This window comes from Rhinopithecus roxellana, chromosome 13 (genome assembly GCF_007565055.1).
Source record: "Rhinopithecus roxellana isolate Shanxi Qingling chromosome 13, ASM756505v1, whole genome shotgun sequence".
Lineage (NCBI taxonomy): Eukaryota > Metazoa > Chordata > Mammalia > Primates > Cercopithecidae > Rhinopithecus > Rhinopithecus roxellana.
In genome coordinates, this window is record NC_044561.1 from 119,565,019 (window position 1) to 119,578,114 (window position 13,096).

Below are 13,096 nucleotides of genomic sequence, written 5' to 3' on the forward strand. Positions count from 1 at the left end.
TGCATGGGCAGAATGGATGACTCAGAAGTTCGGGGAGAGGGGAGCCGGCATACTAAGTGGCTCGGGAGTCTTTGAGGTAATCCAGTATGACAGGCGGCGGCTCCCGGCTGAGTGCAACATTCTCCGAGGTGCTCACCAAGCGCCGCCGCTGTGTGTAAATATTTCCCCTCTGATTCTTGTCACCTCATGTTTGTTATGACTGGGAGCAGGTGGGGCCGCCATGACCCTCTGAGTTTCTCTTCTGTTTTTGAGGAAGCCAAATGGACGCTTTGGCAGAGGGCATGGGGCTGGGTGGGCAGACCCGATGGCCATGCACCTGGGGCTCTGGCTGGCTCCTGTGAGGCGGGAGGTCTTGGGTTGAGCCTGCCTCTGCCTGGACTTGCTCGTGATCTTGGGGCTATCCCTGTTCTTCCCTGAGCCTCTGTTTCCTCATCTGTAAAATGGGGGTAATAAGTTCGTTCTCATCTCATGGAGATGGTGAAAAGGAAGAGTGGGTCAGTTATTTGTGATAGCTTTTTTTTTTTTTTTTTTTGAGACAGAGTCTTGCTCTGTTGCCCAGGCTGGAGCGCAGGGGCATGATCTCAGCTTACTGCAACCTCTGCCTTTGGGTTCAAGTGATTCTAGTGCCTCAGCCTCCCCAGTAGCTGGGATTATAGGCGCACGCCACCACGCCCAGTTAATTTTTGTATTTTTAGTAGACACGGGGTTTCGCCATGCTGGCCAGGCTGGTCTCGAACTCTTGAACTCAAGTGATCCAACCCCCTTGGACTCCCAAAGTACTGGGATTACAGGCGTTAGCTACTGTGCCTGACCTGTGAGAGCTCTTGATTTTGTGCCAGCACCAGGGAAACAGGATTGGAGGGGCAGCTGAGGAGAGCCGAGCTCTGGAGTCAGGCAGGCTGGGGTTGGGAATCTGGACAAATGACTTCGCCTTGCTGAGTCAGTTTCCTCATCCCCACAGTGAAGATGGCAGTAGAATGGACACCCCTTAGGGGTGAAGATTTCATGAGCTCATCACAAGAAAGGGCCTGGAACAGAGTCAAGACTGACAGATACCATCAACTGAGCACTTACTAAGCACCAACCACTAGGCTAAGTTCTTCCCATGAGCTATGCTGTTTGATCCTCCCACCAGTTCTCTGAAGCAAAACAATTCCTTTTCCCATTAATTAATATCCTGGGTGAGGAGTGGGCAGGGACTGGGGATCGCAGCTCAGAGAAGGGGAGTCTCAAGCCCAGTGGCTAGTCTTCTCCTTTCAGAGATACATCTCCTTCCCCACGATCAGTTACTGGGGTGGATGGATGAGATGGGGGTGGGGCTCAGAGAGCGGAGAGTGCCCAGAAAAGGGAGGCCATGCAGCAATGCTGTGGGGACCAAGCACTCCTGGTCCAAATCCCAGCTTTGCCAGTGCACATCTTTGGCAAGCAAGTTTCCTAACTCTCCAAGCCTCAATTTTCCCATCAGGAAAATGGGTGCTAATCATGCTACAGATCATAATTCAATAAAATATGTGCTAGACAGCATCTAGGCCAGGTTATATTTATATATATATATATATATTAAGTAAAAATTGTAAAATGTTTGTGGAGGAGTACCCCTCCCCCGATTCTCTCTCCTGTGAAATGGCAGCCTTACAGGCTTTGTATGCTATTCTAGCTGCTTTCTGAAAGAGACCCACTGGGTAGAAACACAATGCTGAACCCAGGAGGAGACTATTGCTGATGGTGGGACATTGGGCTGGTGATAGGCTGGTGGCGGGGGGTGAGAGGGCGTGTATCTGTGGGTAGGGAGAGGAGGCATCCCTGCCCAGCATCCAGGCCAGTCCTCCCTGGCTCCGTCTGCAGCCCAGAGCCTCAGTTGCTACCCAGGGAGCAGGTTTGAGGAGGCAAGGAGGGGGAGCTCTCTTCCCCCAAGTCCAGCCGCCACTTCCTCTCCAGCCACCTTTGTTATCTCCCTTTCATGCGGTGGAGGAGTGGATTCAAAGGCTCCAGAGCAGCAGGCACTGAGGTCTGAGCCAGCTTTGTATTTCCTTTTAAACTGCAGTTGAAAGAGACGAAGGGAACTTCAGCCTAGGGACTTCCTCGGCCCTAGAATGGGCCAGTGGGGCCTGGGAAATGGGGGGATGGCAGCTAGGGGAGGAGGAAGAGGGCTGGCAGGAGGAGCTTGGGGCAGGAGAGGCCTGGGGGAGAGGGGCCTGGGGTCCTGATGGGCAGAGGCAAGTTTGAATGTTGCCTACCCACCTGCAGCTCAGAGACTCAACCATATTCTTGTTGTCATGATTGCTTACTGGTGGCTCTGTTGATGCCTGAGACCTTTAGGGCTGAGGAGTAGAGAAGCTGGGAGATCAGGTGGAGGCCACGGCAGTGGCAATGTTGCTCTGGGCATGGAGGAAGCCTGAAGGCACTTCCCCTGGCCCCTCTCCCGGTGCTCTCAGCTCCTCACCTCCACAGCCTTACTTACCTGGATGCCATATCTCAGGGTTCTTTCTCTTTCTCTCCCAACTCACATTTCTCCCTAGCTGCACCAAACAGACACACACACACACACACACACACGCAGACACACGCACACACACACACACGCACACGTACTCTTCCAGAAACTCAGGGCAAGCACCCTGGAGTCATCCTTGATACGTCTTCATCTCTCCCCAGGACATCAGCCCATGAGCAGGTCCCACTGGCTCTATCTTCAGCCTGTATCCCAAAGCCAGCCACTTCTCCCCTCCTCCTCACCTCTTCTGTAGCTACTGCCCTGGGCCAGGCCATGGTGCTATCTCCTAAGCACTATTGCTTTCAGCTTCTAGTTAAGCCCCCGTTTTCCCCTCAGGCTCCAGGCTCTTCTCAATGCAGCTGCCAGAGGTACCCTGACCGAGAACATCCCTTCTCTCTCCAAACGCCTCCAATGACTCCAAATTCATTTGGAGTAAAGTCCAAAGACCCTCCAGTGACTCTGGCTGACCATGCTGCCCCTCATCAACCACACTGGCCTCTTTGCTGTTCCTCCAACATGCTTGGCAAATTACACCACAGGGCCTTTGCACTGGCTGTTACCCCTGCTTGGAATGTTCTTCCTCCAGATATCAGCATGACTTTCCCACCTTTTGAGGTCTTTGTTGAAATGTCTTTTCCTCATCTCTTAGATGTCCCCCTAAGAGAAGCAATGCCCCTCCTCCTCCCAGTTCCATTTCCCAGCCTCCTTCTCTCCTTGTTTCTTCTTAGCACTTAGCAACACTTGACATAATATGTCCGTGCTTTCTGCCTGTTTGTTGATAGTCTCGTTCTCCCTATGAGGACAGGACCTTTTCTGTCTTGTTCAAGGCTGGATCCCCAGCCCCTAAAACAGGGCTTGGCATGTAGCAGGTGCTCAATAAATGATGAGAGAAGAAAGCCTAGCTTGAGACTAGCCCTATCCGCTTGACTTGGAACCCCGCTGGATCTTTGCTCTCACCCATCAGCTTTTGCCCTCACCTTCACCCCTGTGAGATCTTTGTCTAGTTTCTCTTTGCCCCGCCCCCAATCCTTGGCCCCTCCCCCGTGGGCTTTGACTGACAGTGCTGCCTCGGCTCTGCCCCCAGCCCTTGGCCCCTCCCCTCAGCTTTTGCTGCTCGGCCCCATATTTGCCCTTGGAGGGGGCGCGGCGCCCAGCTCACCCGCCTCCATGGCCAGCACCGTGATGTTGTGCCAGCCGGCTGTCTCGCGGTCCAGCCCCTTGCCAGTCACGATGGCGCCTGTGTCCGCATCGATATCGAAGATCTGGTCCAAATCTGATTCGCGGTCAATGGCGTACCTGCGGGGGGCAGGGCGGGGCTGATTGAAGGTGCCCCAGTACCAAATGGAGTCCATGCCCTTGTCCCCACACCCAACTCCAAGAGAGGTACCGCCTGCCTGGGACACACACAAGGGGCAGAGAAGCCCCTTGCGACCGAGGAGGAGCGGGAAGCAACTGGGTTTGCATCTTAGTTGCACGGGGAACTGCTGTGACCATGGGCAGCCCTCAACCTTTCTGAGCCTAAGTTTCTTCAATTGGAATAGAGCTAATTGTACCCACAGTTGTCGTGAGGGCTGGAAGCTGGCAAAGTGCCTGGCACAGACTCACTGATGTTTCTTCCTTCCTTCCTTCCTTCCTTCCTTCCTTCCTTCCTTCCTTCCTTCCTTCCTTCCTTTTTTTCCTTCCTTCCTTCTTTCTTTATTTCTTTCCTCTCTTTCCTTATTTTATTTTATTTGAGACGGAGTCTCGCTCTGTCACCCAGGCTGGAGTGCAGTGGCGCGACCTCGGCTCACTGCAAGCTCCGACTCCTGGGTTCACGCCATTCTCCTGCCTCAGCCTCCCGAGAAGCTGGGACTATAGGCGCCTGCCACCTCGCCCAGCTAATTTTTTGTATTTTTAGTAGAGACGGGGTTTCACTGTGTTAGCCAGAATGGTCTCGATCTCCTGACCTCGTGATCCGCCCGCCTCGGCCTCCCAAGGCGCCAGGATTACAGGCATGAGCCACTGCGCCCGGCCCTTTTTCTTTCGTTCTTTAGCCAGGGTCTCACTCTGTTACCCAAGCTGGAGTGCAATGGCGCTATCCTGGCTCACTGCGGCCTCGATCTCCTGGGCTCAAGCCATCCTCCTGACTCACTGAGCCTCCCGAGTAGCTGGGACTGCAGATGCATGCCACCACGCATGGCTAATTTTTTTTTTGTTGTTGTTCAGAGGCAGGGTTTCGCTATGTTGCCCACGCTGGTCTCGAACTCCTGAGGTCAAGTGATCCGCTCGCCTCGGCCTCCCAAAGTGTTGGGTTACAGGCGTGAACCACTGCATCCGGTCAATTCTTATCTTTCCCTAAGAGGTGCCCCTAGAATTGAGCTTGAAGGCAGAGACGGAGAGTGGGGGTGGCATTCTGGGCAGGGGAAACAGAAGGTGCAAAGGCGCTGCGGCTGAGCGTTATCCCAGAAATGGCAAACACTGCAAAATGGCTCGAACCGGGTAGCCGTAAGAGTTCGGCACCAGAACACACCGGTACAGCACGCAGTTGGCGTGTACTGAGGAGCCAACGGGAAATTTTGAGCAGGGGAGAGGGTGTCATTTGTGGCATCAGGGGGCTTCTCGGGAGGCCGCGGCATGGACAAGCCCAGGGACACGCGCTGGGCGAGTGCCGTGGGAGGGGGCCTGTGGACACGGCCGCCGGCTCCTCTCGCGGCTCCTAGCGCGCGAGCTAATCTGCAGCTTTTCAGTTACCGCGTGAAAAAGCCCTTTGTTCCGCCTTCTTCCCGGGCCTTTGTGTGGCGGCTCCAGGCCTTAAAGGCCCGTGTCCAACACATGTCTCGGGCAGCGGCGGCCCAAAGAGGCCCCGCCAGCTCCGACCGCCGCTGCCCCATGCTGATAACGCTGATGGGGGCGCCGCGAGGCTGCGCGCGGACAAAGGCCTCGAATGCCAAGCGAGCGCTCATTGTGCGCCAGGACAAAGCAGCCTGGTAAGGAGGGGGGCCTGCGCAGCCACCCGGCCCCTCCCACAGGCAGGAGGAAAGGGGCCTTTTTGTAGTCTCCCAGAGTGGGGAGGGGAGGACCCCAGAAGCATTGCCTGCTGGGGGCCCAGAGCCCCGAGATGACCCGTCAGTGAGACCTTGGCTGCACTGCCAAACCTCTCTGGGCCTCAACTACCCCATCTCTGAAATGGGGCTATTGACACCCAGTGGAACTTCGTGGCTCTGAAAGCAGTCAGAGCTGGGTTTGAATCCTCTGCCACTGATTCTATCTGTATGACCTTGGGCAAGTCACTCCTTGGCTTCTGTTTGCTCACCTGAAAAAGGGGATGACTCCTACTCACCTCACATTGTGGTGTTAGGGGAGGGGTGGGGCATACAGGACAGCCCTTACGCTTTTCATGTTTACTGTCCTGGAGGTGAATGCCTATGGCAAACTGTAAAGGGCTGTGCCTATGGGTGTAGTGGGCATTATAAGCCAATCTCCCGAATCCCCAATTTAATGCTCCATCCTGTTCCTAAGCTGGTAAACCCGTATTCTTCTTGCCCCTGGTCACCTTGAGTCCCATTGGCCTGGGTGAAAGTACATGGGGAGGTTCAGACCCATGATTATAATTCCTCCCTAGCATGCATTTAACAGTTTGGAGCCTGCTTCTCCCCCGACCATCCCTCCATTCATTCGTTTATGCCCTAAACACTAATTGAGTGCCTTCTCTGTGCTGGTCTGTGCTAGACTCTGGGGATAAAGTGGCAAGTGAGATAGAGAGGCCTCTGCCAGGGATCTTATGAGGCTGACGTGGTCTCCATTTTACAGATGAAGACACTGAGGTCCAGAGAGGAAACTTGCCAAGCTTAGAGCTGCCAAGTAAGGTTGTGCAGGTTGTGTCATGCACAAAGATACCAGGCCGAAGTGGGGAAGCGGGGATGAATTCCAGCGAGCCTTCTGCTTGCCCAGCCACGTGTCCTAGACCAGGAAGTATCAAAGGGGGGCCTGTTTCTTATTTACATAAAGGTGACATGAGCTAGTGATGCCGATGCCCTGCTCAAGGGTACACAGCGACTCTGTCACAGAACTGAAAGTTGAAACCAGATCGGGGATTCCCTCCCAGAGTTCTTTTTAGCCTGACTGACAGTCCATCCAAAGTTGAACCAGCCAAAGCCTGGATGCATGAAGCTTCAGGTCACCTTTGCCCCAGCCTGGCCCTGTCAGATATCTGAGTCCAAAGGAGGTTGAAGGAGGCTCTTGAGCATCAGCTCAGCTGGAAAGAACCTTGGCGACCTCCTCCCATTCTACAGGTGGGAGGATAGAGGCCGGGAGAGGACCAGAGACATGACACAGCCTCGGCTCCTGATCCCTTGTCAGGGCTGGGCGGGAGGCCGGGTTGATGGGAGAATGCCAACTGCTTCTTGTTGTTTCTCCTCCCTTCTGGGCTCACAGCTCTCTCATCTCTCCTCCCTCGATGCTGCTGCTGCTTCTCCTCCTCCTCTTCCTCCTTCTCCTTTTCCCTGTTTTTCTCTTTTGTTCTTTCCTCGAGGGGAAGGGAGGGGCTAGAATCTAAGTGGAGGCAGCTGTTCCCAAGGCCATAGGGCGGGGGCAGCGGGCATCCGCCATTAGCCAGCTAAAGACATGGGGCTGGGGGTCAGTGCAGCTGGCTGAGCCCAGGTGTTTTTGTTCCAGCTCAGGGAGCCAGAGAGTGAGTGGGAGGGAGGGAAGCAGTGAGGGGTGGGAGGAAGCAGTGTGTGGCAGGGACTGTGGCCTGGCAAATGTAGGGGTGGAGGGGTGGGGTGGGGGCGAAGCTTGTGCAGCTCATGTGTAGTGCTCGCATGGGTGGTGTGTTTGGTCTGTGTTGTGGCTGGACAGTGTGTGTTTTGTGTGGCGTCAATATGTGAGTGGTGTTCCTGTGTGTGTGAGATTGTGCATTATATTTGAGCAGCAGCTCAAGAGGCAGCAGCTCAGCCCCGGATCTGGATCCAGGTCTGCGTTGGCCCCAGGCAAGTCACTTCCATCTTTAATTCCTAGCAAAATAGAGATGATAATCCTACTTTGTAAGTTGTCGGGAGAATGAAACGCATGTAAGGTGCCTAGCTGAGTTCCAGGAAAATTACTCCATGAATGGGAACTATTGTCACTCTAATTATTATTCAGAGATGTCTGGCGGGGAGTACACAGGAGTCCCCCGAACCCAGTGTGTGGCTTGCATACCTGGGGGCGGGGAGGTACCATGTAGGGACACAGTAGCCTGAGAAGGACAGGAGACAGCTGTGGGTCTAGAAGGTTCTTAATTTTGCAGTCCTACTTCTCATTTGGTGACAACAACCTGAAGGGCAGCAAGGGGAACTAGAACAGGTGAGGCTGGAGGAACAGGGAGAGAATATGAGTTTGTGGCAGCTCGTGTGTGTGTGTACACCCACATGTGCAAGGGAGACCTGGGAATGGTGCTTAGGGGTGCAGATCTGATGCCCATCTGCCTAGGTTTGAAACCTAGCTGTGTGACCTTGGGCAAGTCACCTAATCTCTCTGTTCTTCAGTTCCCTCCTCTTAAAAATGGAGATAGTAGGCCGGGCATGATGGCTCACACCTGTAATCCTAGCACTTTGGGAGGCTGAGGCGGGAGGATCACGAGGTCAGGAGTTTGAGGCCAGCCTGGCCAACATATTGAAACCCTGTCTCTACTAAAAATACAAAAAATTAGCTGGGTGTGGTGGCACACGCCTGTAATCCCAGCTACTCATGAGACTGAGGCAGGAGAACCGCGTGAATCCAGGAGGCGGAGATTGCAGTGAGCCAAGATCATGCCACTGCACTCCGGCCCAGGTGAGAGTGTGAGACTCTGTCTCAAAAAAGAAAAAAATAAAAGGGGGGATAGTAATACCTACCTCAGAGGCTGGTTGTGAGGTTTGGACAAGTGACTACCAATAAATCAATTAAGATGGTTCTTGGTGTACAGATTAGCTCTTACTTTTATTTGTTGAGCAAGACTTTGTGTCATGAGCTCTTTGAATCCTTTCAGATACTGTCATCACTCTCATTTTACAGAGGAGGAAACTGAGGCTTGGAGAAGCAGCCAGGTATCTTGCCCTAGGTCACACAGGGCTAGTTAGTGGCAGAGCCAAGCTCCCATGTCTGTTCAGAGCCAGATGTCTAAGAGCATCCTCTTAAGGAGCCAGCCAGGTACACCTGCTGGCATTTCCATGTGTTAGCAACAGCACAAAATGCTGCTGTTGTCAAGGTTAGGGTGGAGAAAATGGGGAGGGTGCTGCTTCCTGGCTGGGGGTACACATGTGGTTTTCCTCTACATAAACATGTGCGTATATAATGCATGCAGGCATAATAAATAGAGAAGGCTGCAGGCTTATGCACATACAGGCTTTCTGGTGTGCCTGTGTGTGGGCGCATGAACATACATGCAGCCGACTGAATGATGCAGCTGCCACCCAAGCTGCTTGTGTGTGTGTGTGTGTCGGGGTGTAGTGGGGGAGCCTCTATCCAAAACAAAGCAAACTGCCTCCTGCTCCACTGTCCCAACCAAGGGATTCCTTTCTGCTCACTCTACCCTATCTGTGACTGTTTTCCCCTACTCCCTTTAGGCATATACTGAAAAGCCCACACATGATGCCTGGAAAATTATATGTGGTTAATACTGGTTGCAGAATGAAAGGGAAAAAACAGGTATGCAGACTATCAAGAAAAATGGTAATGACCATTTCCTGAGGGCCTGCTATATCTAAGCACTTAATCTTTCTTCCAACCCTGAGAGCACCAGGCACAGAACTTGGTATGTGGTAGACATTTGATACCTATGAATGAGGCACATACTATTATGATGCCTATTTTAGAGATGGGGAAACCAAGGCTCAGAGGAGGTGCATTGACTTGCCCAAGACTCCACAACTGAGCTGGGATTTGAACCCAGATCTTCTCTGATTCCAAAGCCCTTGCACTTTCTGCTGCACCACACTGCAGAGTGCTGGGTGGAGAAATGAAGTGTTCGCTTCCTCTGCTGTAGTGTGGACTAGCTGTTTTTGATGTTCAAAGGAAACTCACGATGGGGCTAGGTGGTAACATGGCTGGGCTGATAAATGGTCGGTCTGTCTGCAAACCTGCCTAATTGAGAAGTGGGCCCATCTGAGCACTTTTCTCCCTCCTTCTAAAGCCTTCTAAGGCTTCCCACTGCCTACACGATAAAGTCCCACTTCTTCATGTGGCATTCAAGGTCCTTCGCAGCCTATCTCCAAGTGCCCTCTTGGCCCTATCATGAGCTTGTCCAGCTGGTCTCCCTGCTCCCAAACTTAACCTCCTGGCTTCATGATTCTGTCCCTGCCACCTCCCCTCCCCATCACTCCAACCTGGGGCACACTCTCCCCATTCCAAGCCTTGTCCCCTTCGTCCCCCTGCAGGGGCCTCTTGGGGCAAACCTCTGTCACTCCCCTTCCTGGTGCATAAATACTCACCCCTCCTTGGAGCTCCTGAAGCCCCTGCCTCAGCCCAAGCCCACGTGTACCTGGACCTGTCACTGGATTCGTTCACACAGGCCTAGCCTTCCCATTGGCCCATGTCTGAGGCCATCATCTCTGTGGCCAGTGCACAGTGGAGAGCACTGCACAAGTTTAGGAACTGCAGTAACCACAAGGAGATTACGAAGCAGGAGTGAAATGGCAAAAGGCTGGATTCAGGAAGTGGTCAGACATGGGTCAAACCTTGGTGCTTCCCCTTTTGAGCTGGGTGGCCTTGGGAAGTCATTTTCCCTCTCAGTTTCTTCATCTGTCAAATGAGTACAATACCCTCTGAAGGGAAGTGAAGTAACATGAGGCACCTTCTACTATCTCCAGTGCAAAGGCTCAGAAAAATCTCTCTGTACCGTCTGCTTTCCTGTAATTTCCAGGCACTCATTGTGTCCTGCAAACCATGCTAGGCAGAGTCTCCCAGGATGCCACTTCATGTCTTCATTTCCAGGGACGCACCAAGCTTGTTCCTGCCTCAGGGTCATTCTACTTGCTGTTCCCTCTACCTGGAATGATTTCTCTCACATTTTTGCATGGATGACGCCCCATCATTCTGATCTCAGCTCATGTGGCACATCCCTGACCACTCAATTCAAAGTGGCCCTCTGTGGTCCCAATCCCTCCTTATCCTATCACTCTATTTTCTTCATAGTGCTTTCAGCAATTACTCCATTTAATCACTTGCTGTCTGTCTTCCTGCAGGAGAAGGCAAACTCCATGTGGGCAGGGATCCTGTTTTATCATCTCTGCTTCCTCACTGCACAGAACAGTGCCGGGCGTAACTCAATGCCGAGTTGCTGCCTGAGCCTGTGACCCTGAGAACGCAGGTGCTGCCAGAATGGAACCCTTAGAGCAAGCTGGGCTCTGGCAGCACACATGGCCTGCGAGGACCCCTTCTCTGTCTCCCATAGTCCCTCACTGGCCTCCCGTTTCCATTTTTGTACCCCACAGTCTGGAAGCTCCACCCCGGTTCTGTCCTTGGCTGAGTCATATTGGTGTCCTCAGGCCTGGCTCAGGGCCTGGCACGGAGGAGGAGCTGGGTAAATGTTTGTGGTGTTAAATTGGACCAGTCTCAAGCTCCTCACTGCCTCCACATCTGAGGAGCCCCAGGGAAGGGGCCAACAAAGAGAGATGAAAGAAGGTGAGAAGCAGGTTTCAAAGTTGGCCCTTTCAGTGCAGATAAAAGCAGGAGGGAAGGGAGCCAAAGCAGGGAGGAGGGAGAGGACTGAGAGGGGGTGTGGAGAGTGGAATTGGAGAGGAGGGGAGCTGGCAGACGGGAGGACTGACCTGGGGCCAAGGACTCGCCTCCCGCTCCGTGTTCTTACCTCTCTGGGAAAGCCTGCAGAATCCTCCTCCCCTCCCTGGGCCTCAGCTCCCTGACAAACGGGGGTGACAATGCCCTTCCTGGAGAAGTCTGGGCCCAGGCCAGAGGCCAAGGGGGATGTTCACAGACTGTGCCACCAGCCCAGGTGGAAGGGAGTAGAGGAGTTCAGAGGCAGTGGCAGGATGGCATTGGCAGTGAGTGTAGTGAAAGCAGCGTGGGCATTCTTGGCTTCAGGACAGAGTCTGCGCTCCTCGGCCTGCCTCTGAGGCCCTGTTAGACTTCACTTTTGTGCCTCATCTCCCCCAGCCCCCTATAACGATCAAGGTCTGCTCTTCTCTAGGCACACCTACCACTCCTCTGCCTGTATATCTCTGCACAAGCTGTTCCTCTGTCTGGAATGTGCCTCTCCTCATATTTACCCCGTACCCAGATACCTAGCTCAGGTCAATTCCCGCCTCCTTCAGAAGTCTTCCCAGACCCCTGGGGCTATCTCCCAGTCTGAGAGTCCATGAACAGTTAAGCGGGATAGCATCTGTGTGTTTCACCTAGGGCTGCCATGTAAGGTTGCACGGGCTGTGCACTGCACAATCCTGCTAGCACCATTCAGACAGACAATGATGGGGACGTTGCCCTCTGGAGTTACACAATGCAGAAGTCCTCAAATAAACTTTCCCTCCTCCTCTCCTCAATGCCCAGCACAGGGCTAGGCTCATAGTCAGCTCAGGGGTTACTCACTGACTAGGTACAGGGGTTTTGGGAATGAGTCAGGGAGCCCCAATGCCTCCTTCCCATCCCTCTCACACTAGCCATCCCCCCAGCCCCTAACCTCCTCCTCTGGATCAGTTTCTTCTACAGCCTTTCCTCCCTCCTATCTGAACATCTTCCAACCTAGGCTACTGTCAGAGACTCCCCATCGCCTGCAGCTTCAAGACCCTTCCAGGGACCCCAGCTGCCCCATCCCAGCTCCGCCTCTGTCTTGCCTGTGTCTGTGTCTATTTCTTCCCTTTTCCGGCTTCCTCTCCAGGGTGCCCTTCTCTATTTACACATTGCCGGGTCAGTCCCTCTTGTCCTCTTTTTATGGGCTTTTCTTTCTCTCTAGTCTCTTCCTCTCATTGTTGGTCTCTCTACATCTCTGAGTCTGTTTTTCTGCCTCTTTTCTCAGTCATTAGTTTTATTTTTTAGTTTATTGTAATTAATTAATTGATTAATTTATTTTGAGACGGAGTTTTGCTCTTGTCGCCCAGGCTGGAGTGCAATGGCACAATCTTGGCTCACTGCAACCTTTGCCTCCGGGTTCAAGCGATTCTCCTGCCTCAGCCTCCAGAGTAGCTGGGACTACAGGCGTGCGCTACCACACCCTGCTAATTTTGTATTTTTAGTAGAGACGGGGTTTCACCGTGTTGGTCAGGCTGGTCTCAAACTCCTGACCTCGTGTGATCTGCCCACCTCAGCCTCCCAAAGTGCTGAGATTACAGGCATGAGCCACCATGCCTGGCCTCTATTTTTACATATCATTAATTCACCACATATTCTGCATGTATCCACTGAGTATTGAGGCCTGGGCTAGGCCCTGCGGGTACAGCAGTGAACAAATAGATGTAAATCCCTACCCTCAGACAGCTTACCTTTCAGTAGGAGAGACAAACAAGGTAATCAGAAAGGCAGCGTGTCAGATGATGATGAAAGGTAATAAGGAAGCAGCAGAGGAAGACAGGGGATAGGGAGTATCAGGGCTAGGGGTTGGGGTGGAGTTGAAATTTTAGGAAGAGCAGTCAGAGAAGGTCTCACTGAGAAGATGAC

General features: G+C 53.1%; 1 protein-coding gene across 1 annotated transcript in view; it reads right to left on the reverse strand.

The window, feature by feature from the left end:
- Positions 1-13,096, reverse strand: part of CDH22 (cadherin 22) — a 136,745-nt gene that overhangs the window by 22,301 nt on the left and 101,348 nt on the right. The window contains exon 8 of the mRNA XM_010384183.2: positions 3,654-3,790. Within this exon, the coding sequence (XP_010382485.2) occupies positions 3,654-3,790 (137 nt within the window). The remainder of the gene's footprint in view (positions 1-3,653; positions 3,791-13,096) is intronic.